Below are 27,702 nucleotides of genomic sequence, written 5' to 3'. Positions count from 1 at the left end.
AGGATGGCAAAGTACGTTATTGTAATCTGCTGTCAAATGTAATAACACTAAATCTCTAGGGAAATCCGTGTAATCTACTCTATTATACATTTAAATATTTAGATACTATTATTTATTCTATGATTCTATAAATTTGATTTTGATTCATGATTTATGCTCACTAATAGATATTCAGGAAACTTGTTATAAAAAATGAAATAAATATTCAAGAATCAAAACTTACCTTAAAAGAAACTTTTCTTTTACCAAATTAAGTAATTCCCTAGCTAATTGTCATAGATAATGGTGTTAGAGATCATGCACGGAATATATCTGCACAATATGAATTTATACCATCTAATCTTGCATAGTGTAGTTACACGATCTAAAAAATCATGTTCTTAAAATATTATAATTTCTATTAAAATTACCATATAAAATAGCATCCATATAATTGAAATCTTTATTAGTCACATGAATTAAATTTCCTTGTAATTAATTTCAACATCAATTTTATTTCAAATATATCATAAAGACACAGTTTTATATAGGATGAATTGCAATTTTCAAGGTGCATAATTTAAGTCAATGTAACATGCTTTTCATTTTGAATAGAGAATTTGAATTGATGAAGTTTTTTTCTTTTTTCTTTTACAACAATTGGTGAAGATAAAAGATAGGAAATTTGTCAAAGATTATTTTGACAGAATAAAGAATGTTGTGAATTGGATGGAGCTTATTGGTGAGACATCATTTACAGATCAAAATATTGTAAAAAAAAAAAAATCATAATTTTGGTGTCTTATAAATTTGAAATCGATATCTATACAATTAAAAAGTCTTATGATCTGCAAACTCTCACAAACTCGCATCTATTTAGTAGATAATTGTCCTCTTCATTTGGAAATATACACCTAATTCGGATCCGATAATCGTTCTTAGTTTTTTTTTTTTTTTGAAGGGGATAATCGTTCTTAGTTTGTCTCTGAAAAATTAAACTTTCCAATGTTCTTGATTAGGTTCCTTGTAGGATCCGTAGATTACTTATTCATCATTGTAAAAAGAGCATGCCCATTCGTTGAAACTTAAAAGTTGTCTATTACTCTGTCTAAAAGAAAGCCAAAAGGAAAAAAAATATAGAGAAGAAGACTGCAGTCATTTGATGGTAGATGCTTGGACCTAAATTAAATACCATAAAAAATTGTCAAACTCGTATGCAGAATACACAACTCAATGCATATAAAAGTGTGGTTAGGCTTGGGTATAGGTTTGAATGGCTAAGAGGCACACTCAAAAGTGGAGTCTGACTATTCGATTTCAATGGGTCTTTTTATCTTGTGCCAAAGAATAATAAAAGTATCCTATTTTGCTAGCTTACACAGATTCGTGCATTTATACGAACCACTTATAACCAAACAATATTACAAGAGGTAGTATATTATTCTTAGAATACATTTATAAATGTCAGATTTTCTCTTTGGTTCTATTTCTATTTTTTTTTATATAAATATACAATTAGTCATGTCGTGATAAAGATGATAAAGACAAACAGTATGATTAGGAATGTTACGTAGGATTTCAATTCCCGAAGACAAAATTAAGACGGATTCTATTCCATTCCTTTCGTTTGGCCTAAAACCTTTTCACGATTCCTGCGGGCAAAGAAAGCAAAAGCAATTAATCAATACCCTTCCTCGTTCATAGACCATCCTCTTCAAGGGTAGTTCCGTCCAACCAAATTCACGTCGAGCCCCTATATATATATTCCCATCGAGTAACAATCCACGAATTACACCAATTTCACATGCATTTCCCTCTCTAACCATATTTACAACATCCAAACAGGGACTTAATTAAATTACTAGAACTGGAGTTTTTAAGCTATCCCATGATGTTCGCCAAGAAACGTTCCCGGCGAGGCGTCGTTTCATCGTTGCCGAGCTCGAACGCGAAGAAGCTATTGAGACTGCCGCACGTGTTCGCGAAAATACTAGAGCTTCCTTTTCCTTCAGAAGACGACGTTTCCGTGGAGGAAACGCCGCAGTTTTTTCGGTTCGTGGCGTCGTGCAATGCCGATGGTGGCGTGAGAGCTCTGGCGATCGACATTTTTCCGGGGATAACGAAAATCGTGATAAAGAGAATGGACGGTGGTGACGTGGCGGTTCCGGGTCAGCAGCAGCAGCAGGTTCCTTCTGGCTTTGGACTGTGGCGGTTCCGGCTTCCGCCGTGGACGCAGCCGGAGATGGTTACCGCCGTGTGCAGCGGCGGGAAGCTGATGGTGACGGTGCCGAAGATCAAGAGCAGAGCAAACTGATTCGATTCCTCAACCGTACGTGGAATATATGAGAGAGGCGTGTGCTTTGAAAAGTAGCGTTTGTATATAAACTATGTGAGATGTGGCCTCTTTTGATGTTATCTTTGTCTCTAATAAAACCACGATTTCATGCCACGTGGCCTGTGTTATTTGGTTATGGTGGATCAGTTATGAACTTATTTAGGGTTTAATTATGGTAAAACATTGTTTTTCTTAATTTCTCTTGATTCCTGATCTTTGGCTTTATGGTGGAGTTTGCACTTTGCGGCATGCATGCATTTGAAGATCAGATAACGCGGCTATTGTTTGTGATTTCTTTTTCTTGCTACCAGAACTGTCACATTATATATAAAAATAGTAGATGCTCTTAGCAGTAGTACCGTGCTTGAAAAACAGTAAGAAAATCATGGATGGATTAGACACCGATTTCTCAATAATTTTTCTGTTCACCAAATCGATTCCCATAAGCATAGCCTATATAATATTATTACTTGTCACATTATTTCTTCTTGGCGCACGGAATCGATACTTAATTATATTCTAAATATATTTCGTAACTATGATATGGCTAGACGTATATGAAAGAAATGGCTTCAACGTGGGCGCATACTAAAAGTTGTGTGTGCGGTGCGATCCCCACCTGTGCCTAAAATTTAAATCCAACACTTCTGTTCTGACTTCATTTTTATGGAGTATATTGGAAACTGAAACTCTTGATAGTGATGAAGTTACGTTTCCCTCTTTTCTTCTTTTACAAAACAATATTCCATTATGGAACAACTTAATTATATTTATATTATACAGTACAAAGAGAAAATTTCCAAAATGCTATAACGTCGAATCCATTTGATTTTTATTCGTCGGTTTATCAATTATGGTTTTCATTGTCCAGTGCTTGTTCCAATAAAAGAGATTTTTTTTAATGGTGATATCACTTGTTAAAAATTAGAAGTTTTTTTATCCATAAAAATTAAATACAGATAATAAAAGATTTACACATTGAGGTAGTTTCCATTGATAGCACTATCTATATCCTTTATTTCTCATAAAAAAGACTGAAGATAAACAACCATGCTATTCATCAATTATATCACAACATGCTCTGGTTTTTCAATAAAAATAGTACTAATTTTCTAACATAATAAAATGATTATAAATGAACAATATAAAACAAATATAAGTCTATTGTAGATATTAATCTTGTCAAGCTTTAGCACTGTAACAATCTGCATACCTTGGTCTGTTTATCTCATGTTAGACTGTTAACTGAGTGAATGAATTGGAAGAAAAGTAAGGACTAGTGGCAGAAATCATGGAAATAAATTCGTATTAGTTTTTTTATAGGCGCTAAAAGTTATTTTTTACACTACGTACTCTTAAAATTCTACCATTAAATGAGTTATAAAAGAAAAACATAAAATTTATATTCTTCGTTATACAGTACATACCTATGCTAAATAGAGATTTACAAGAAATATCAATCATATAAGTAACATCATTTAATATTTTTAGAAAAATAAAATAAAATAATATTAAAATGATAATATCTACTCATCCCATTTTTAAGCTACTTATCTGGACTTCTCTGAACTCATCCGATCATTTTTCCTGTAAATTTTTGCAACATATATCCAGTATATAATATCATCCACTTATTTTAGCCTTTTTTTTAATCTTAAAATGTAAAACTTGACTAACTCTATGCGTAGTTAAATCATGCATCGATATATGGTAGATTAAGAAATCCAGCTTAATTAGTTAAATCATGTTAAGTTATGTAAAGTTCTTAAAATATATTAAAAAAATCATTACCCTATTATAATAGAAATGACCTAATTAAAGGAATTGTTTTACATTATAATAATGTGTTTGTTGAAATTATAGAGAATCTTTATAAAATACCAATAACTATCACAAATTTATTGTATTAGATTATCAAGAAGGATTATAAAAAATATATGAATTCATAATAATTAATTAAATAAATGTAACAAAACCTGAAAAATAATCACCAATAATTAGTTTCATGAATTTCCTTAATCAAATCATGTCATTCTTTATGGGATTGTGGTTTTTTCTTCTCTGTATCTTAAGTTTTAAATTTATTAAGATTTGTATTATCTTTTAATGGATTAAACTGATTTTTGCTTGTTAAACTTGTTTCAATTTCTATTGATAGTATTAAATTACTTAATTTAATCCATAAAAAATATAAATAATTAATATAAATATTATAATATAATAAATTGTACACATTAATTAATTAATTAAAAATTATAAAATTCCTAACAGCGTCACCCTCTAGAGAGTCCATGGTCTAGATAACATGATCAGGTGGAATACTCACTCCTGGAAAAGAAAGAAACAATGTTAATGTTATGGTATACTTGGCACTTTATTACCTGCTGGCTGCTGCAAAGACAAAGGAGGTGGAGTACCCACTCGTATCGGTTATATACACAGCCTTACTTTACATTTTCCTTCCTTGTTACATTACTCCCCAATCGGTGCCGGTGATCGCGGCAGAGCATAGAGAAAAGAAAAGAAAAAGATGTGCATATTTTCATTTGTCTTAAATATATAAAAATATATTTTTTAATTTATTTTATCTTATTTAATGTTATTATTTTTAAAATATTTTTATTTAATTAATGTGCTAGTTTTAACGAATCTTTCAAATTTTTTATGTCAAATTTGAATGGAAAATAAGTTAAAAAAATATTTACGTTATAATAATTAAAATTTATATAATTAAATTTAATTAATTAATTTTATTAGTTAGCATGCGATTTTTATTTTTTTTATATTTGAGTACATAACTATAGAACATGAATTGATGTTCTTGGTACTTCTTAGACACATGTGTGATGCTGATGCACCTAGGTGTTCTTGAACGCACGCCACCTGTAACGTACTCAAAGCACCGAATGATCATCTTTCTGATGCCGACAAGGGTAAATTTCCTTTTCTCATTTCTTCTACTCTGCTATCCGGCCATTTATATAAATTCCAAGTCGCAAATCCAAAGCCATATTCGAACCACACAAAATTGAACTGTAATTGTAGTAGTAGACAGTAGCACCATGAGCCAGGAACAGCTCAAGAAACCTCAAGGGGAGCAGGACCCCATCAAATACGGCGACGTTTTCAAAGTCTCCGACGAACTCGCTTTCAAACCCATCGCGCCAAGAGACGCAGCTCTCATGCAAGCCACGGAGAACCAAGCATTGGGCCAAACTCAAAAAGGAGGTCCCGCCTCGGTGATGCAATCCGCCGCAACCGAAAACCTCCGCGCCGGCGTCGTGGGCCGCCAAGACATCTCCGACGTGGCGAGGAACGAAGGCGTGAGCGTGACCGAAACCAAAGTGGGCTGCCACCGCGTCATCACGGAGTTCGTGGGAAGACACGTGGTGGGGCAGTTCGTGGAGCCCGACGTCCCCATGAACACCCCAGGCACCGCGCTGGAGCGTGACGCCATAACCATCGGCGAGGCTCTCGAGGCATCGGCGATAGCCGGAGCAAGCGACAAGCCGGTGGATGAAAGCGACGCCGCCGCGATACAAGCTGCGGAGATGAGAGCGACAGGAAAGAACGAGACAGAGCCTGGCGGGCTGGGCGCCAGGGCCCAGTCAGCAGCCACGCGGAATACTCGTACTGTGTCCCACTCTCACAAGACAACCTTGTCTGATGTCTTAACGGTAACTTTTATTTTTAATAAAACTAATAAATAATGTTTTATTCTTATATAAGGTGGGAGAGGAGTGAAGGAGAGTAACAAAACTAATAAATAATGTCTTATTCTTATATAAGGTTGATTCAATGCATGAAAAGAGTGAAAACTTGGTAATTATATTTTTAACAAAATTAACATTTATTTTGTGTACTACTATTCTCTTTTCTTTTCTGTTTATATGATATTGGTCAATTTTTACGTAACACGTATCATTGCGAATGTAGGATGCGAAGGAGAAGCTACCAGCGGATAAGGCGGTGACGCGAGAAGATGCGGAGGGAGTGATTGGAGCTGAGCTTAGGAACAAATTGGACATGAGAACCACCCCTGGTGGGGTCGCTGCATCCATGGCTGCAGCAGCCACACTTAATCAAAACAGCTACGATTTCTTCCTTTCATCTCTTTTGATTATTTCAACGAAAACAATGCAAATCCTGCTGACGTTTTAATCATTGTGTACATAAACTTAAGTGGTAGTAGGTTTTCATGTAATAGCTAATTAAAGTTTATGGTTTTGTGCAACACGTGCAGGACAAGTGACTGATGCGTGAAGATCTCAAGTTTCCATGCATCCAGTGGAGTTAAGTGCCATACCCTGTGGCTGCTGGGGCATCCATGGCGATAGTGTGTATGTTTAAATAAATCAAGTCACTCTGAGTTTGACTAATAAAAGTACAATAGTCTTAGTGTGTCAATTTTCTGCTTTTGTACTTTGTTTTATTGATTATGGTTATATTATTATATATAGTACTTGGATCCTCGATCGCACTTTAAGATTGTTTCTTTTAATGGTCACTTCATACCGGATCATGTTCATGAAGCAGAGTCGGGAATGTCAAAGGACGAATAGGCCCATAGCCATGTTAATGTGAGCCCTATATCGTCGGTGTCGGAATAAAACGAAGTTCCCAATTCTTGAATTGTGTACGAATCTAGACCCGAAAATAGGTTCCAAAATTGAATCGGATGAAATTATTTCCAAAGTACAAAACCGAATCTTAACTCTTATTTCATACCTTCCTAATTATAAGATTTTTTAAAAATTTGTTTCTTTTTTTAATTATATTTTTTCTAAATTTTTAGATGTATTTTCTCTTCAAGCATTGTTGAAAATAAGCAGGTGAATAAAGAGTAAATAAAAGAATAATTTTAAAATAATAATATAATTAACGCATAAATTTAATGCGGTAATTATCTTTTTAAAAGATATAAATTAGTTGAAAGAAATAAATTAGTTGAAAGAATCTTATAGGAATAAAGATAAAGAGAATATAATTTATTTAGAAGTAAAATATTTTTTATATGAATTGATGAAGTGTATTTTTACTTTTTAGAGCAATTTAATTTATTTGTAGATATCTGTATTTTCAAAATAAATTCAAAATAATATATTCTTGTTTACTCTGTAATAATTCTTGATTCCCATGTTTAAAATCAAATCGAATAAGAGTGAATCGGATTCTTTGAGAATTTTATAGGACTACATTAACAGAAAAATTCATATAATTTTGTTACAATGCACTCTTAATTATGATGTGTTAGTGTGATAAGGCTGCTAGACTAAAAACAAGTGAAGCAACCCGAGTTAAATTCACCGTTGGGGAAGTAACATAGTCGATCAATATCATTATTCGAGTTGAGTTAAGTTCATAGTTAGACTTAGAGAATCTCTTTTGCCACATTTTCTATCTATCTGTGCGGTATGAAAACACGAAGAGCGGGTAAGGAGCATGAAGAAGAATCCCATTCTACCTCTTGGGTTGATCAGATAAATTCTCCCGAGATTGCCGGTGAAAACCATTTTGTATTTCAAAATGTGTTTGCAAGTGATGACTTTATCTTATTTCTGATTTCTGGTATTTCCATCATGACCTAGCTATTGAACCCTCGCACCTATGATGCATGGTACTGGGTACGGGATTTTCCAAAAATCTAAGATACGGGTACACTAATACAAATTTTTAAAAAATAATGAAATATGTATAGATTATAAGTGTGACTATATTTTATAAATGATAAAAAAAACATAAATAAACATAATTTATAATATAAAACGAGATTAAATTCTTCATCGTGACAAAAAAAAAAATCTAAAAATAAAAAATTGTAACAAGTAAATGTTCAACTAAAACTTATGACACCTAAACATTATGATATCACACATGAACAGTTTCAATCTCATTATTTTCTTGTCTATGGTCACTGAAAAGAATTATCTTTAAATCTAGTTCATCAAGAAAAAAAGTAACAACTTTTAAGAATTTCAATTCCTTTAACTGGATGTCATTCAACTCCATTAATATTTCACATTTGACTCTCACCCTCTTTATTACTCTTACTCTTTCTTTATAAAAAGGATAATATTTTAAGTTATTGGACTTGGCTATGGGCCCGATTCGTACTCAAAAAGTACCCAAAAAGAGAAGTCCATTTTTTTTAAAAAAAAATTGATACATACCCGATACTTGTACGTATCGAGTACGAGTATATGACATGATTTTAGGAGTAACCATGCTTCAGAGCCTCCCACTGACTTCTTCTCAGATCAGATGACTTTTATGTTGAATCCATTGATATTGAGGCGCCACTTAAAAAAGGTCTAGTGCAATGCATCTCCATTACCCCCACCCCCCATGAGAAAGCGTGATCTCATTATATGGAATCCACCAAGTGTCTATCAAGGATTACCATACTTTGAATACGCAATAGCCTCTCAATTTCTATATGGTTTTGGGTATGTCAGCATCAACAAATGACTACCTGCTAATTCTTATTGGATATTGCACAAGCTTGAGAATGATAAATTCTAGATTTTCTCCTTTAAAACTAATTCGTGGGGCATAAATGATATTAATGTTTCATATGTTGATCTTGGCGATAAATTCGGATTCGGGTCATTGGTTAATGGGGCTCTTCATTGATTGGTTTTCTCTCGGGATAAAATGGTTCTTGTCATTCTTGCCTTTGATCTGATAATACAAAGGAGTTTTTCGAATATAAAGTGTATAGTTTAAGGGTTATGGGAGGATGTCTCAATGTGTGTGCACTTTTGGGCGTTGCAAAGACTGGAATATGATTCATAAAAAAATACAAAGTGTATTCATCTTGAACTAATTCCATTGTTATCCCTCCTCATGACATTCCACACAATCGCTTTTCCCCCCAAATGTATCATCACAGATGGGGCAATTTTTGGATCAAATATCATAGGAATATTAGAGAAATGTAATGACAAAGGAGAGTTGCTTGACAATCTCAGATATGGTCGAGGTGGAAATTTGTACAAAGACAACCCACAGGTTGCTATGTATACAGAGAGTCTACCAAACAAATGAAGATGGCGACTGTTTCGGATAGGGAAAATCAGGGTATGTATTGTTCTCCTTTCAAATTTATATTCCTATTCGTTTTGCATTTTATTATGGGAAATGAGATGTTAAATGTAGAATACATGGTATGACAAAAATCACGATTTAACCTATTTTATACTCTAAACAGCCTTTCTAATAATACTACTTTTGAAATTAAATGATACACAATGTTGCATGGAAAAATGAGGTTTGTTGGTGATGATGGATTCAATTTACCTTAGATAAAATATGTGATGTCTTGCTTACTCGCAAGCCATGATGATAATCAAAGGCAATTTAAGTGGGAACTGAAAAATTATATAAGAAGGAAGCAACGTAACTAATGTTTAGAGTAAATTGATTAGGATTCCCACGAGATTTTACAATATTGTTGTTTTATTGCTAAATATTGCTTAAATCTTAGAGAATGTCCAATTAATATTCTAACATTAACAACATGCTTTTTGCAGGCCATGAAATATGCAAGAATATATACAATTATCTTGATGTCACTTTCCTACAAATGGCGACGTTGCTAGCAGAAAGCATAACACTTGGAAGAAAATGGCATATATATGATATTGAATTACCTATTGCATTTTAACTATGCTTCATAGTCTGAGTTGGAAAATCCTAGTTGGCATTGTACATGCTATTTAGTGTCTTTATCTTTTGTTCCTTTTAATGTTATTATGTCTTCAGTTTGCTTCCTTTCAAAAGTAAACCAATCCCTTGGACTACTACGAAAAATAATATTTAATTTTACATAGTTTTTAAATTCATACTCTATATATTTTGATAATTTCACAGAACTCAGGTATTTTTTTAAAAAACAATTTCTAGTTTTTATTACAAAATATGTTGTTACTATTTTGATTTTTTTTTAATTTTCGCTTTAGATCTTTATGTTTTAAAATGTTTGATTTTTTGAGTTTGCAATCAAATCTATGATCATTTTGTCAATTTTAAACTAACATAATTAGTGTTTCTCATTTTAAATAATTATTCCTTATATTGTAGCTGTTAAAAGCCGTCATAATGTTTAAATTAATTATTTTATAATAGATTGAGTTACTAAAATAATTAATTTAAACACAGTGAGGATTAAAAGTTATCATAATTTTTATTTTATTTTATTTTTAAAATCACAAATTAGCCTTCATCTGCACAATCCTCAAATCCCAATCTTGAAAATCCAAAAATCCCCATAAAAAACAAGCAAGAACATTAATTGCACTTTTGGCAGGCAGAGAGACAGATGATCAGCCCAAGACATCGCAAGCTATTCTTATCCAACGCACTTCATAAGATATGACACTGACAGACCCACGTTGAGTATGGTCTAAGTGGGACACCATGAATATAAACATAGAAACTCAAGTGAAATCAGAGTAATATTAATTTAGCTAATCTAATAATTAGGCTGTGAATTTACGGAAGAAACGAAATTAAACAAAGTCAACGTGACTGGCTAGCTACTGCCTAATTAATCCATGCAAAGACACCCTGTGTCCCCCAAATTTTCGTTCTTGGAAATGTTGGACGTTGATATCTTTCGGTATCTTAATAATTAAATTAATTTTCAAAATCCAAGTTCTTATTAAATCCAAGATGCTAGCTAGCACGGAGCAAGTACGTACATATACGCATAAGCTTGAAGTTGAGTTGTTGATGCTGCAAATCACGTTTTTACACAACTAATGATTCTTCTCCACCAGTTAAACTATTATGAGTGTCGGTTGCGTACCAATTAATATATATATATATATATATATATATATATATATATATATATATATATATGGAGCATGAGATAGAGCACTATTGGTGCAGGACTGAGTTGGCCAGTGTGGACAAAATTAAGTTCTAATATACAATATATAGTATATGTTATAGCTCATTCTTAGTATATATATGTATGTATATCAGTATATGTGATCAATTTTAGTATGGATGTATGTGACTGAGTAAGACTGGCGAAGACTCTTATCACTCCAACTCCTGAACACAATAATATAATTTTAGTGGTAAAAGAGGAGTTAGATACTTAGATATTAATTTATTAGGATATCATCTATTGTGTAATATATTCGTTAGTACATTTTCATTATTGAGTGAATTGGCTATATGTCACACTAAATCTTGTAAGTTATTATTCATGTAATAATAAAGAATGTATTATCGCATTAATTTGTATATATAATTAACTATTTGGCCTAAGTAAACTGTTCTCAGAACCCTCAAGCTGCTAGCATTTACAGCACCTAATTGAGACGTACAAGAGCTAAACGAATGAGATAACTTTTTGTGAGAGAATAGCATCGTGCTTAATTATAAGCCTAGAAATAAAAAATTAAGACAAAGGATAAGCAATTGTTGCTGGACACTTGAAGTACGATCATATGAGGACATATGGCTTGTTTTTGGTTGTTGGCGGTGCATGTGTTAAGGGAGCCAATAATTCAAATTAATTAATTGAAATATGAGACGAAACATGAATTTTTTTTAATGTGATATGTACTGGCAATATGTACTGGGAAAAAGCACGGGAAACTCAATAATTTCAAGGACAGATGTGCGCAAAACTAAATATTCGAATTCAAACATATGCCGTTTATCTACCGAACGATCAGCTGGTGTTATATATAACACTCATTAATGGAAGATTTGAATTCATTTTTTTTTCCCAAATGTATTGATTTCATATTTCTAACAATATCTTCAATGTTCTGTCAAAACAAAAAACAATATCTTCAATGTAAGAACTCAATCTGAGTTTTTAATTCTCTTTTTAGTAGATCCCTTTTTTTTTTTACAACATTTAATAATATTTACTAATTTTCACTTCAATCATAGAACATAACTTAAGTTATTAACTTATTTTAAGTAAATCTTATTTTATCTCTCCACTCTCATGAAACTCCCTTTTATCATTGATTTTTTTTAATGGCTAAGCAACTCTATTTGTGGTTAAGGAATGATATTATCAAGTTAATGATTCGAGATTCTTTTATAAATAATCTTACTCATCTGCTCCAATGATATTATCAATTTAAGTAATGCCACTTAATTTTAAGAATCAAAATAAGCAACTGCGTTCAAGTTGCTTTAATATCTTGAAAACATTGCACCAATAATTTCTATTTTAAAAGATAAATAATTTAGGAACTTTGACCGATCATGTTAACTTAGAGCTATAAATTTGTTTTCTCGATCACCAGTGATATTGGGTGATTGTTATGTTGAGATGGGTCTAGAAAAGTCTAAATATATCTTAAAATCAAAATAGTTATATAAAAGAAACTATACTGAATGGAATTAAAAAAACAAGATGCCGACATATGGATAATTACTATACATTGATTGACATATAAGTGCATTTCTTTTTGAAGATTATTATCAATGGAACATATTAGTTTTTTTTTTTTTTACTTTCCTTAATTTGTAGCCTCTGTATATAATAGTTATAGTAGTTTTAGGTACTATTTACAACAGATAACATTCTAGCTGTCTAACAACTTTACTAGAACGAAAATGGCATCAGGTTCTGGCTGAAACTGAAGCAAAATATTTCGTCTATTAACTAATTTCTAAGCAAAATATACTACCAGTTAAACCTAACCCCCATGTGCTTCATGGAAGCCTGTGATTGTAAGGTTGGTTGGAGCATCCTTATAGCTTCCACACCACATCATATATAGAGTCTACACATAAAGTGAGAGAAATTTTTGGTTCAAAATTATATGAATATATATTTTTCTTTATTCAGGTTCTTTTTTTTTTTTGTCTGTATATTAATTCTCACATATTCAATTTTTTATATACGTACGTACAATGAAGAGCGCATTGTTGGTGTGGTGTCTGTTAGAAGCAAATATACCAAGTTGAAGAGCGTTTTGTTGGTCTCTTTTTCTTGGTTGAATTGTTGAGTGATGAAACCATGCATCCTCCTCCAAAGGAACAAGACGTTATATTATTAGTGTTAGAAGTTTGGTCCTTGGCCTTTTGCTTTTCTCGTTATTGAGCAGGACGCACGTTTTGAGATTCAACGGGTTCTGAAGCTCTGCTGCTACATATTCCAGTCCAGTGAGCACAGCGTCACGTACGTGAATGATATGGAATTATTAAAGTAGAGACCACTTTTATCTGACACCAAAATCGCAGAGAGCTGGCTTACCATCACCATTGTCATTGGAACATGACAAATTAAATCATAATTAACGGATTTGCTACCATGCAATGTTCTATTTTTTCTTCCCCACATAGATATTAATATTATTATTTTGGAAACGATTTTTCTATATTGTGAAAAGTTGCATGACTATCAACATTTTGGTTTGACATCAAGTCTAGCAAAATCCTCATTCAAGTCTCACGTCAATCTAAAAGTTACTTTATATAGTTTCAGGTTTTCACGTTATGGATTCACGTTTTTTTTTTTATTTATTCTCATGTTAAACCAAACATGCACTGTGTGGTGATTGTTGTCTGGTTGAAGATCGAATTCAATAAATTTATTTAAGTTCATTCTTAGTTTGTTCTAATAAGAGACCCAATTCATTAGAAACTCTAAATTATTAAAGAGAGCATTATGTTAAAAACATTTGCATATTTAATCCCTATCCCCAAAGCACCACCAATTATGCTGCATTACCCCAACTCTATTAATCCCTAAGTTAATTTTCCAATTGTAAAATGGAGTTTCGAATCATCTGAGTGATCAATCCATTAAAGCAAAAGTAGAGTTAAGCAATCAATAAAAAAAAACTTGGTGAAAATGAAAATCAATGATTACAAGAAGTTCAATTATTAATTAGGTTCCATCATCCCCTAACTACAATTCTCATAATGTAAGAACAAGAAAACAAAAGAGAAGATATCTCCAGATTTGTTGAAACGGTAATGAATTAGCGCACTAAAGTTGTTTCCACGATCATATATTGCAACTGAGAGAGAATCTCCTCGGGACAAGTGTGATTATGTCTCGTCATCTAGTTACGAAAATCTATTTATAGTTTTGAGTGTTGAAATTAACAAACTCGGATATTCATCAGTATATAAAATTCAATACTTCTTGACTACCGTTCAAACGCACACTTGACAACAAGAGGAATTCTAACTTAATTTTCCAGCTAATGTTCAAACATTTAGAACTCGAAGGTTCAAATTTGCACTTTTCAGAAAATAAGACCACCTTAGCCAAGAAGGGTAAGAAATTGTGGTGGAGTGTGTGGGCAGCCATCATTTGGTCTATTATGAGGTTTCACAGAAATGATGTTATTTTTAATAATGCTCAAATAAGTCTTGATGTAGTGAAAGAAATGGGTATCGTTAGATAATGGCAGTGGGCTAAGGCAAAAGTGAAAGATTTTTCAGCCTCTTTTCAAGACTGGCTATATCTTTCTGCAGTAAATGATCATATCAATACCGTCTTGGAAGGGAACCGATCTGTTCTTATGCGGTGCCAACAATTTATGTGACTCAATAACCCTGCTCATCTTATGACAACACGTGGGATGGATTCATTGTTTGGGATTCTGGTGTACATGAGCAGGGTGGGTAGGGACTAGGGAGGCTTTTATCAATTATCAAGCCTCTGCATTGCTAGACTTTCACAGAAGCTTGCTGTGGGATAATATGCTGTAAGTGTAATAATTATGCACAGCATTCTAACAGTCAATTTCCTCTGTTTTCATGCTTTCTTTTGTTTTCTACTTTCTTGAGTCAATCTTATGCACATAATTTCAATCAAAATGATCAATCTTAACATGAATTAACATTTAAATCTACAACGACTATTAACATGTTTAGATTTTCATCCACACAACGACTCAAACTAACTTGGATCGCAGAAGCAATGTTTTAGTTGTTTTTGGTACATATATGAAAATTTGATCAAACGTGAATCACACTTGTTAATCCAAACACACAATCAAATTCATTACAAGATTCCATATAAGTCTAAATTATACTTTTTCGGGTGTATTTGCTACTCTCATCATTCGAGATGATGACATGTTCTCCTAAAATGGGCTTTTACTGGCCTAAACCGTCTTCCCAATTAATTAAATCAAACTATTTGTGTGATAAAAAAATCACGTTGGGATGAGAGTGGGACCGAATGTGAGACTAGCCTTTATTGTGGTATCTTGCATGAATAATGAATTGATAGCCATCCGATACATCACTTTCCTGTGTGGTGATTGTATAGTAGATCTGTGCATGAAATGGACCAACCCATGAGTAATATTGTCTTATACTCTTTGGAATCCTTCTTTTTTTTTTTTAATGATTTTATCCTCGCATTGGTATTCACTATCCCCGTTTGTATCCGATAAACAATTAAATAGCACTCTCAGGCTTATTATTGGTTTGTGCCTTGCTTTTGTTTGATACCTCTCTAGTCTTTTTCGTTTCCCATGTGCACCTTGCTTTCATTTCAAACTAAGCTATTCACTGAAAACCCGGATGATTTGGGCGTTTGGCTATACTAGTCTTTTTAATTTACACGCTCCTCTCAACTCATTACAATTTTTCATGTATTAATATCTTGTTTCACCGTACATATATATATATAAATAATAACTAATATTCTTAAGACATAATTAAGAAATTAAAAAAAATATTATAATACATAAAATTACATATTAATAACTTTTTTTTTATGATTTTCGCTGTACTAAATATTCATTTTTTTTAGTTTCTTAATTAATGTCTTATGGACACTAACTAAGAAGACACATGTATATTTTTCCTTGGATCTTGGTAGCTCACAACTAATCCTATATAATAATATATATGTATTGTAATCATAAAACAAGAGAGCTTCTTGGCATCTTCGTTATTTTTTCCTTCCTTCACTTGTGGTTTTTTCTCATTTTGCAAAAACAAACCTAATATGGCAAGCACAAGAAATCTGAAGCACCTCAACCTGAACCTGAACCTGAACATGTGTTGTTCAAATTCAGCTACTCATGAATGCGAATCTCCTCCATTGAGCCCCATAACTAGTTCCTCAAATCACAATAACACTACTCAATGTCCTTCTCCTTCTTCAATTATGATAAAGAACTTCAACTCTATCTATGACCCTACCTTAACCTCTCATGACCACTCTTTCAGCTCTACCTTCTTCGAGCCCGAACCCGCTGACTTCGCCACCGCCTTCGCCTCCCAACGCTTCTTCTTCTCCTCCCCGGGCCTCTCCAATTCCCTAGTTGAATACAACAACACCAACAAAAGTACTACTCGACACCCAGCATTGTTGAGAGAACATGGTGAGAAGATGAAGGAGGAGGAGGAGGAGGAGGAGAAGAAGAAGAAGGTGTTGTTCAAGGGGAGCGTGGCGGTGGCGACGTACTCGCCGGATCCTTACGTGGATTTCCGGCGGTCGATGCAGGAGATGGTGGAGGCGCGGCCGGAGCTGATGGACGTGAAGTCCAATTGGAATGTTCTTCACGAGCTTCTTCTATGCTATCTTGCGCTGAATCCAAAGAGCACACACAAGTTCATTCTTGGAGCCTTCGCTGATCTTCTCGTTAGCCTCATGTCATTCTAGTAGTGTTGGATCTTCTTCAATTTTGGGTTGTAAATTCAAAATAATGAAACATGTCAGATACTGATTGTTTCATTAATTAGTCTCACACTCGTTTTTGGTTTTTTTTTTCCTTCGTTTGGTTAGTGTTAACTGTTAAGTTACTAGTTAGTGGTACGTATAGTGACATTTTTGGTTCCTTTGCTTTGAGGGTGGGGAACCTCTATACTCATACTTGTCCCCTCCATGCATTAATTCATTCGCTGTCCTCTACTCCATCTTTCACTATCCTCCTTAATTAATCTTTATCCATCAACTTAATTACCATCTTTTTCTTTTTCGTTTTATTGTATTTTATAATATAATGAACTTAATTTTTGTATTTTACACTCTAAACTAATCAAAAATCATGATTAAATGTTCTATACTATCAATCATCAATTAAAAATCACGCTTGATAATATTTATTATAATAATTAATAAATTTATTATACATAACCAATTATATAAGAAGGACAACGTAAAAAATTATTTACATTGTGTTAATATATTCACTGTTATCTCTAATATGTTTCTTTTGTCCTTAATTATAAAGTTTTTTTAGAAATTTATTTTTTCTTTTTTTCTAAGATCATTTTTTTAATTTCTGGATTCATGAATTATTTATTTTTCTTCAAACATTAATGAAAAATAATTAAGTAAATAGAAAACTAAAAATAATAATAATATTACAAATAATTGACAAATTTAATATAATTAACTACTACACGAGAATTAGTTTTAAAAAATTGATAAGTAGGAACGGAGGATTAATGGGTCTTGGTCACCCTTAATTATGGGGAACATCAGTTCGTATATTACTGAGCGATACCCTGTGACCATCTTATTAACATTTCCGTTTGGAAAGTTGCAAATATTTTTTGGGATATATGGAAAGTCTTTAATGTCTTCATAACTTATACTAGGAGTATGTGTCAAGCAACTTTTAAAGAAACATGAAATTCCTCGATTTTTGTGGTCATGTAACATGCCGCATTGTTAGCGTTTCATTTAATATTGTACTTGGGAAATTAAATTGAATGCTGCATGAGTGGTTTAAGAAGTTGCTGCGGACATTAGTCAAGAACATGTAGCATAATTAGATGGAATGCACAAGCTACCTAGGCAAATAGTACATTAATGTACGAATGAGTAAGTTTTGGTTGTTTCATACTGCATTCGTATTTTAATTAATCATCCAAAGTAAAGAGCAAAAACCAGTCTCCCCTGCATGTTGCAGAGGAGCACAAGACTAGTTTTTGAGCTGTGGCATGAGACTCTGCTTCATGAATCATGATGGTGTATTAGTTATTCACTGAACCATGTGCGGGCGCGCGTGTTACATTTAACTAATAATAATAATATTGATCGAGTTTTATACATTAATTGCTGTTGTTGACTTGTTGGGCAGTGACAGGACCATATCTATAAACAATTGCAACTCGCTACTTAATCCTTGTTTGGTTGCGCAGAATCGATGCATCCAGACTATTAGTGTCTCGGAAAGGGCCAAATGCAAATCAATAAAATAAGAATTGGCAAACACACAGAATCAAGGAATCACAATTTTGTGGCCCCTTTTCATCTTTTTTTATTTTGGATTCTTTAATTTTATAATGAGATGACTGGAGAATGGGATAAGCCACGCTGAAGATTCACCCAGTGAATTTTTTTGTTTTGTTTTTTTCTTTTTATATTAAGATATAGTTCATGAATTATTGAGCTGAGTGCGAAAAAAACACTATAGATGCTGAATTTCCTGTGAAGCCAGTGACAGAGAATAAGAAATAAAAGTAATATTTTTTTTGGTCCAAGAGACTGAGACGAACGATATTTAAAAATGGTCATTTTTTGTCTGTAATTCCCGTATTTAAATGCTACTGTACACATTTGATTGATTGGGATTGAACTCAGATCCCTTGGTTAAATTAGAGCAACCTCTTACTGATTAATTTACAGACTATGTAATTAAAAAAAAAAGGTGATACTTTGTCTCAATGACTTTTATGATTTTGATTTCAATCCAAATTTTAGAAAACACACGATAGTATTTATTTGCATGTTTAAAAATTTATTGATACCTTTCAAAAAAAAATTATTGATAATGCGCAAGCTTTTTAAAAGGTATTTTCTTCTTAAAAATATGTTATATACTGTATACCTTGGGTATTTTCAATTTGTTTATTTTCTTTTGAAAAGGCATACAGTAGTATATAACAAATTCTGCTGGCTATTTCGCACTCTGCTTCTACAGTTATGGCAAGAAACTCAAATAATAATAGAGTAATGAGTATATTTCTTTAAATTAGATGATAAAAAAATTTACATAATTAAGTTTTTCGTATCTGAATTATAGTCTGTTTACTTATCATTCATTTATTTTTTATATACTTAAACAAAATTTTATGTTTCATTTTAATAACTTCATTTTAGTTGCATCATATCTTAATAACTTCGTAATGTCTTGTCACTAAACACTTAAGCCCCTATTTTTGACGTCATTAATTTTTTTTTAATTTTAAACATTTCGTTGAGGCATTGCCTCGAACACCTTTAAGACCTCATCGAAACACCCAATTTCCACATACAACCCCAAAAACACGTTGTTCACCACTTGATCAGCTTCTCCAACATCATGCTTCACAATTTGGGCATGGATTGCTCTGCCAACCAGCGCATTACCCAAACGTGAAATTCCCAGGCTTCACAAAACATGACAACATGTCAGGGTAAAGAAGCAAAGCTTCATGGGAGAACCCATTTCTCGAATACCCAATACCCATAGCTACCCAACACAGGCTCTTCTGGGGGTTTCTCATCGCCAATTTGGAACACGCGATGAGCCTCGTTGACTCCTCCACGCTTACGTGGAAACTGATCATCTAATTGATCTTCCTCTTTCAAATCCATCTTGGGAGGCCTCCCACGCTTCCGTTTCATTTTCCTCCTGCCATTCCCTTCTTTCTTCGCCTTAACCACTTCCTTCTCATGACTCTCGGCCAAAAAATCATCAGCTTCTTCACATTCCTTCTTAACTTTCACCCTCTCTCATTTTTCACGGAATCCTAATTCTACAAAGAACGTATAGTTAGGGCAAACCGAAAGAAAAAACCAAACGCATATAACACCAAGTCCATTCTAACCAAATAAAAAAATTACAGGTACAGTGCAGATGAAGCAAAAACACATGTGAGGTTTTTATCCCAAACAGCCTCTGAAAACCAAAGCCTTGGTCACAAAACGCAGGTCTTTAAGAGAAATCAAAGAGAAGGATCAGATCAACATGAAGCTTGGAAGGTTACCAATGTGCGAAAAACGGTAGAAATGGCGTTCCTAATTCAAGGTTTTAGAGCGAGAAAGAGAGAGAGAGGGGTTTAGGGGAGTGAGAGAGAAGACGCACGCAATAGACAATATAAAAATATATATATACGGAGAGCGCGTGTTCGGACTTCCTGAGTTTCTTTTTTTCTTTTTGGTAAACTTATTGGTAAATCAGATATTCAGATCCCGCCAAAAAGTAATCATTTTATTTTATTTTCATATATTTTAAAGATAAGATTTTTATAACAGCTATTGTTAATTTCTTTTTGGCATTTTCTTTGTTAAAAATAATCTATAAAAAAAGTGAGGCGTTTAATTTTTAAACATTATTCCTTGTTTAATTTTTAAAAAATATTAAGTTGCCTTATTAAAAGACTGTATATTGTATAAGATTAGTGACTTATTTGAATAAAAATTTTAAGATAAATAACCAATAGAATTAGCACTCACTGAATATAAGTTTTATCATGTAAAAGATAAACTCTTTTATCTTAAAAAAATGATATACGAGACATTAATAAATTAATTCCTTAAAGATTGAAAGTTTAAATTTAATAATAGATTAATTTTATAGATAATTTAATGATAAATTGATTTTTATATTTTATAATTTAATATTAAATTAATTCTGAAAAAAATATAATTTATTGTCGATCTGAAGTCTAATAAATAAATATCTGCTTAAAAAAATTAATAATAATTATAACTTCTAGACCTTCTACCTTCTCTTCCCGACAATGGCATATTTGTCTTCCGTGGTGCGAAATTGTAGTACTATTTTTGGTACTGAATTAATGAATTTTAGTAAACCATCATAAATTTGTAGTAAATAAATAGTGATGGGATTCTTTCCTCCTATTTTAGGAAAAACCCTTACTCTTCAATGAACGTGTATTGAATTTTGAATTTTTTTTAATATTTTTTATCAATAAATATTAATTTATAACAAGTAACATAACTTGAAATGAGATACTTCCTCCTCTGACTAAAATATACTTATCATGATCAAACTTACATTGAAGCATTCACATATTATAGGTAAATATAAGAAATTTAATTTTCTTATTTACAAGTTTAGAATAATAGTCCGTAAAAAAAAGAATAATAGAGCCTTATAAATTATTTTGGTGACTTTATTTAAAGAGGTTGAGATAGTTGCATGTTAATATTATAGGTATATATAATTTATTTGATGGTTCCAAGTTCACATGAGCCAACCACCATGAACAAATATATTTATATTAAGAATGTTTAACTCACTTAATTGAACATAATACCTGGATATTATAAATCTCCTAATATTGTTTTAAATTTTTACGGATGAACTATCTAAAGTGGGAAATCATGGCATATGGTTTGTGGTGGACCATCACTTTTACCCTTAGATTAATCTAATTCTTATAAGCTGATCTTTTCACTAACCTCACCTCCCCTTCCCCCACTAAGACTTCCCAACCGAGATCGACACCAATGAAAACACCAACAACAACCACCATCACCTCTTTCTCCAGCTATCCCTAACAAGTGACCTTTGCTTGACAATTGACGCAACCCCTCTAATTCCCTCATTACGAGCAGGAACCAAATGAATTTAGCCTTCAAATCATCGTCATCACCCTCTTTCTAACCGCTTCAAGAACGTCGAACATGCCTTTGTGGATCGCGTTGTAGGGAACTGTTTTCATTGGTAGGAGTGCAAGGGCACCGCTAAAGTGGCTATGGGTGCAAACATCATGACCCACAACCATGCATAGAACCTCCCCTTGCACTGGATCAACAAATCCCAACAAATGTAGCAACCACAAATCAAAATCAAAAACCAGAAAAAGAAAGGATGAAGAACTGTGAAGTGGAGAAGGTGGAAAGGGGAAGAAAATGACAGACAAAGAATGAGAAAAAAAGGAAAAAAAAAAAACAATTGCTTCCAACAACGTAGTCATTGTGAATTTTGATGTAGGCAACTAGTGTTCTATGTAGGGCACACACATTAACTTTAACGATTTTTTTCAATGACATGTTAAAGGGACTTTAAGTACTTTTAGAAACGATAATAAATTACACTTGACTATTCACCCCATTTTTATTAGGTTAAGATAAAATTTTGTTCCTGGTATTATATTTCATTTGTAAGGTTGGTTCCCATTTTAATTTTACAAAGAGACATTTAGTCTCTAGTTTTTTAAAAATTAATAATTTTGGCCCAAATTTTAATTTTGTGTATGGTTTTTTTATTATTTTGATCAAATTAAACTCGAGATTTAACATATTTACTTAACATATTATAATTAAATTATTCAATTAATTTAAATAAAGAAAATAAATATAGACATCATAAAAGATTATTACCAAAATTGCTTATTTTAAATCAAGTTGAGAGAATAAAAATTCATTTGTTTAAAAAATATTTCTAAAATAATTGCAACAAATAATTTAAATAAACACATCATAAAAGTAAAATTACATATTTTTTAAAGTATTTTTAACAATTTAAACAAATATTAACAAATTATTAGTTCAAATGATTTTGAATTTAGACCCCTTAAATAAGGTTTTGAGTTTGTGGGAGAGGATCCCACAAAGGTGTTTAATCAATAATAAAACTAATAAATACTATATACTAATGTGATGTTGATAAAAAATAATTTTAACAAATAGACCATAAATATATCTATTTTTTAAATTAAGAGATTAAAATTGGATAGTAGACAAAACAGGAGACTAAAGTTGTATATTTCAGCAAATTATCTAAAGGCAAGCCAGTAAACGTCCCTTTTGTTCTATTCACTCTATCCGCGATGGGAAGACCATCCTCCACCATCGAAATTCCTCACGAACGCTACCGACATAACGACCGCCGCACCCCTGACCCCGATGTCTCCGACGACTATCGCCGCCGCCGCAGCCCTAGCTACGACTCATATGACCGCCACCCGGAGCGCCGCCGCCGCCGTTCGGTATCGCCCGAGCACAGAAACCCTAGGCACACCAACGGAACTCACAACGACAACGCTCTGCCAAAGAAATTTGGCCGCCGAAACGGCGCGTATCTGGACCGCGACCGTGGCGATTGGCAGCGCTCCGATTCCGAGTCCGACGAGGAGTTGAAGGGTTTGAACTTCGAGGAATACCGAAGGCTCAAGAGGCAGAAGATGAGAAAATCGCTGAAGCACTGCATCTGGAACGTCACGCCTAGTCCTCCGAGGCGCGAGAATGAAGATCTGGAAGATTATAGCAAACCTGACGAAATTTCTGATCGAAACGACGGCGCCGGGAAGATCGATACGGAGGTTAAAGCAAAAACAAAAGCAAAACCGGAATCAGAATCTGATTCTGAATCTGAGAAATCTGCCAGTAGTGAATCAGACGATTCGCGTTCGAGGAAGAAGAGAAGGAAGGGTTCTGCTGGTTCTTCGAGGAAATCATATAGCGAGAGTGAATCAGAATCAGATTCTGAGTCAGAAGAAGAGGAACGTAGACGGAGAAAGAGTAGGAAGAATAGAAGAAAAAGAAGTAACAGGAGCAGGAAGAAGAGAAGATATAGCGATTCAGATGAGAGTGAAGAGAGCGAGAGCGATGACTCTGAAAGCAGTGGAAGAAAGAAGAAGAAACGTTCCTCTTCTTCTAGGTCTCGATCGAAGCGTATCAGAAGGAGCAGCAAAAGAACAAAGGGAAGCTCTGAAACTGAGAGCGCGGGTTCTGGTTCGGAGGAGGAGGAGAATGGTTCTGGTGATGCCAAGAGTAAAGCAATGGTTGATGAGGTGAAGATGACGGAGATTAACGCGGAGGCTATAAAGTTGAAGGAATTGTTTGAGTCTCAGAAGAAACCTGCTTTGGATAACGAACCCGCGGTTGGGCCAATGCCGTTGCCTAGAGCTGAGGGGCATATCAGCTATGGTGGAGCGCTTAGGCCCGGTGAAGGTGATGCCATTGCCCAGTATGTTCAACAAGGGAAGCGTATTCCGCGAAGAGGAGAAGTGGGTCTTTCTGCTGAGGAAATTCAGAAGTTTGAGAACCTTGGTTATGTGATGAGTGGTAGTAGACATCAGAGGATGAATGCCATTCGTATTAGGAAAGAAAACCAGGTTTATAGTGCTGAGGATAAGCGTGCTTTGGCTATGTTTAACTATGAAGAGAAGGCTAAAAGGGAGCACAAGGTTATGGCTGATCTGCAGCGCCTCGTGCAGCGCCACATTGGCCAGGATGTTGGTCCAACTCATGATCCTTTTGCTGCTAAAGCCTCTGATGGTGCTGATGCATGATCCTTAATGTTGATGTATGTTTTGCTCTTGTTCTTTGCCTCTTTTTTTCTTCTTCTGGTTACATTTGTACTTTTCTATGGGTTTTATAGACTTGGAGAATAGATATAGATGGCATATTAAGACTGAGAAAATAGAGAGATTAGTGAACTTTGTTTTCTTTAACTTGGTGAGTTGGTGTGGCATATGCTTTACACTGTTAGCTAACAGCAGCAGATTATATCTTATATTACAAGTTAACCAACTGCCTATTAGTTTAATAGAATGTCTAATTTAACTGCTTAAACTGATTGGTTAATACAATAAATATCTGTTTCATGTGTAATGCTATGGAATGGAATGACCAATTGGTAGGTTTATCATTTGCAGCAACTTACAAAAGCATGTGAACTTTATTATAGAAACAAATTTCTATGCTGCCAATGGGTTTTGATTGCTCCTCATCACTTTGTTATTTTTTTGAGGGACTAGCTGCATTGCTTGTTGAAGTTAACTTCTTCAATTTGTTAGTTGAATGTGCACCTGGTTGTTTTGATTGGTTATCGGCTGAGGCCTTTTCGAGTGTGATTGCAAAATTTCAAGTTTGCTTGCACTTTTTGGCGGCCGGTGTTGTTTTATCAGTTTATGTTCTGCTGTATGGTTTAATTATGCTATATAGGCTTTTATGTTCAGGATCTGAACACTGTTTTTTTGTCTGGTGTTGTGATGTTATATCCAGGATTGGTGATGTAATTTTTCTGATATGCCTATTGGACACATAGAGGATCACATACAGCAAAAACCGAATCATTAATTTGTAGTGAATGGTGTCTTTTCTGTCATTAGTAGGTCTCTGACTTCTTGTAACTCAAGCATCTGAACAGATGTATATTGTAGTAAATGTTGTCTTTCCTCTTCTCCTAGAGAAGGAAAAGATCTCTCAATGTGCCATAGTTGATGCCTACTATTCCTCAGTAAGATTGTTTGGTAATCCGATTGAAAGCTACATGTAAGCATTACAATCCCTTGTTTGGTAATCTCAGTAAGATATCCATGTGAAGAATCATATTAGACTCTCAATAAAAGCTAACCAAAATACCAAGTTATTATAAAGCTATAGATCAGCAGCAGCCTTGGTGTTGTGTAGTTGTACAAGGATTAGTGTAGATTAGCGATAGCAGATTTTAGCTGCATAGAAACATATTAATAAATTAAATTCTTTCTTTTAAACCAAAAGAATAAGAAGAGAAAAGAGAGTGGATTGGAGTATAGAGAAAGTAGAGAGAAATTGGAGAGATAGAGGCATAGAGCGTAGGGTTAAAAAAAAGTAAAAATTTACTGTATAACTGTTAAAGATCTTTTCTAGTAAAAAAGTCACAACCGGTAAATGATACCTTTGGTATATGATATCTCTACATTTTTAATTATTCAAGTTTGCATAACAATTATTTAACATCCGTATCAATATTAACAAAGGGGTAATATAGGTATTTGAATCCATTTCTTTAATTTTTACTTAGATAATTGTATCTCCTTACGGAGCCATGTCTCCTAGTCCTAATATACATGCCAGCCTTCGCAAATTGCAACAAAACATACCGAATGCCAGTTCCCATTTGCTTGACTCATGTCATGCATAACAATAGCATAATGCAATTCTAGCCCTTTATACTTGTACCCCATGTGCTTAAAGCAACCTTTACCTTTGCTGACCCTTCCTTTTTATGTTCCCTGCAGTTTTTTAATCACTCATCCTTTTTGGTTATTACTCTACTTGGTCTCCCCACACAATTCACACATCATCCAAATCTATCTCTCTCTCTGTCCCCTACACCCCTCCTATGTCTTATCCCATTCTGAAGAAACACGACTAGAAACCATTCCAAAACTCAACTCTTTTGGAGCCAATCTCAGCATTATTCATCATGTTCACTTCGAATCAGTGGAGGGCAGAGTTCCTCTTATTGATGTAGTAGTCTTATTGAACCTTAATTAGCAGGAAAGCTCTTCCTTTCTTTCTTTTTAGCCAAACCATATGTATATAAGAAAGGAGTTCGGACAATTTCTTACTGGTGGTGTTGCCATGAGGGAGTTTCCTTTTTGTTTTTGGAGAAAATGGGGTTCAGGTTGCTGACCCATCCTCATCAAGCACCACAGGAGCAGCTCAAATATGGTTGCCGTGTGATAGTTCTGTTAGTCGAGGGACTTAGATAGTTAGGGGACAGTCAAATAGTGGGTTACTTAGTGAGTCAAGTGGCTGATGATGTATATGAATAGGAAGAGGGGTTGTGAGAGGAGTCATTCATTGGGTGGGAATTTGTAAAGGAATTGGGAGAGACTTGGACCTTTCGAAAGTCCTGGAGTGTTCTGAATAAAATTCATTCCTTCATTTGTATCTGAACCAGTTTCTATCAAGGTTCATGCTTTTGATTACAGTCTGGTCTCTCGTGGAGCAAAACTCTGATGGGTCAAGGCTTGAGTGGGGGAATAGATATGACTTGGGAAATCATTACCTTTTCAAGGTTGAGATAAAGCCATGGCTGTTATATCTTTATTTTAACTTGTGGCAAATGTTTTAATTCATTTTGAGAAGAATATTCAAATTAAATCTAACGCTTCATTTATTTGTCTATTATATCAATATCAATAGATGACATTTTAGATGGGATAAGACAATTCCAAGTTTTGCTCCCAGTTTTTGGCTGCTGGTGTTGCTTTTGTGTTGTGCCGATCTGGTAAATCATCTGATCAGATCAGCCGGTTCGACTAGTTGAATAGGAAATCGGTTTGGTGATCGATATGGATACTCTAAAAAATTGGAAGATTTCAGAACCAATGCAAACCGGTCAAGAATCGGTTAAACCGGTGCAAAATCAATAAAGAACTGGTGCCCAAAACCAGTTTGAACTGTTATTTTTTAAAAAAATTAGACTTCTTTTGTTTTTTTATTTATTTTAAAGATAAATAAAAACACATTTAATAAATATTTCAAATAAATATAAATTATTTTATTCATTATTAATAATTTTTTCTTATGAAACATAATTTACTCTTTTCTATTAGTTTATTGTATTTTTTCTCATCAAACATATAATTTATCTATTATTGTTAATGGACATTATCATATTTTATTAAAATTTAAAGTAAGTATTATGATATATTTGATTAGATTTTTATGTATATTTTAAATGTTAAGA

The 27,702-nt window shown here is 33.5% G+C and overlaps 4 protein-coding genes and 2 long non-coding RNA genes across 7 annotated transcripts; 5 read left to right on the top strand and 1 right to left on the bottom strand.

Moving 5' to 3' along the window:
* Positions 1-1,867: 1,867 nt before the first annotated feature.
* LOC121172924 (uncharacterized) lies at positions 1,868-2,293 on the top strand. Its single transcript, XM_041006093.1, has one exon. It carries the CDS (start codon positions 1,868-1,870, stop codon positions 2,291-2,293), a length of 426 nt encoding a protein of 141 aa, XP_040862027.1.
* A 2,849-nt stretch (positions 2,294-5,142) lies between these two features.
* On the top strand, positions 5,143-6,721 carry LOC100809281 (late embryogenesis abundant protein D-34). The gene is made up of 3 exons (XM_003536862.5): positions 5,143-5,991; positions 6,251-6,404; positions 6,558-6,721. The coding sequence occupies exons 1-3, from the start codon at positions 5,377-5,379 to the stop codon at positions 6,575-6,577; spliced, it is 789 nt and encodes a 262-aa protein (XP_003536910.2). The 5' UTR covers positions 5,143-5,376; the 3' UTR covers positions 6,578-6,721.
* Positions 6,722-7,421: 700 nt separating this feature from the next.
* LOC121172988 (uncharacterized) lies at positions 7,422-10,046 on the top strand. Its single transcript, XR_005886902.1, has 2 exons — positions 7,422-9,394; positions 9,847-10,046. It is a non-coding gene; the product is annotated as an uncharacterized lncRNA (long non-coding RNA).
* A 5,976-nt stretch (positions 10,047-16,022) lies between these two features.
* Positions 16,023-17,183, top strand: LOC102663296 (transcription repressor OFP16). The gene has a single exon (XM_006588569.3). The coding sequence runs from the start codon at positions 16,275-16,277 to the stop codon at positions 16,932-16,934; it is 660 nt and encodes a 219-aa protein (XP_006588632.1). The 5' UTR covers positions 16,023-16,274; the 3' UTR covers positions 16,935-17,183.
* A 2,296-nt stretch (positions 17,184-19,479) lies between these two features.
* Positions 19,480-20,527, bottom strand: LOC106794950 (uncharacterized). The gene is made up of 2 exons (XR_001383031.3): positions 20,109-20,527; positions 19,480-20,020 (listed from the first exon to the last, which is right to left on the bottom strand). It is a non-coding gene; the product is annotated as an uncharacterized lncRNA (long non-coding RNA).
* A 2,482-nt stretch (positions 20,528-23,009) lies between these two features.
* Positions 23,010-26,906, top strand: LOC100798821 (NF-kappa-B-activating protein). 2 transcript variants are annotated; one of them, XM_026124022.2, is made up of 2 exons: positions 23,010-24,543; positions 26,243-26,906. In XM_026124022.2, exon 1 carries the CDS (start codon positions 23,066-23,068, stop codon positions 24,527-24,529), a length of 1,464 nt encoding a protein of 487 aa, XP_025979807.2. In that variant the 5' UTR covers positions 23,010-23,065; the 3' UTR covers positions 24,530-24,543; positions 26,243-26,906. The 2 variants fall into 2 exon arrangements, with proteins under 2 accessions (XP_025979807.2, XP_003536569.3); XM_003536521.5 differs by lacking the exon at positions 26,243-26,906 and adding an exon at positions 25,245-25,439.
* Positions 26,907-27,702: the final 796 nt, after the last annotated feature.

Source organism: Glycine max, chromosome 10 (genome assembly GCF_000004515.6).
Source record: "Glycine max cultivar Williams 82 chromosome 10, Glycine_max_v4.0, whole genome shotgun sequence".
Taxonomy (NCBI): domain Eukaryota; kingdom Viridiplantae; phylum Streptophyta; class Magnoliopsida; order Fabales; family Fabaceae; genus Glycine; species Glycine max.
This window is presented reverse-complemented; position numbering and strand designations above follow the sequence as displayed.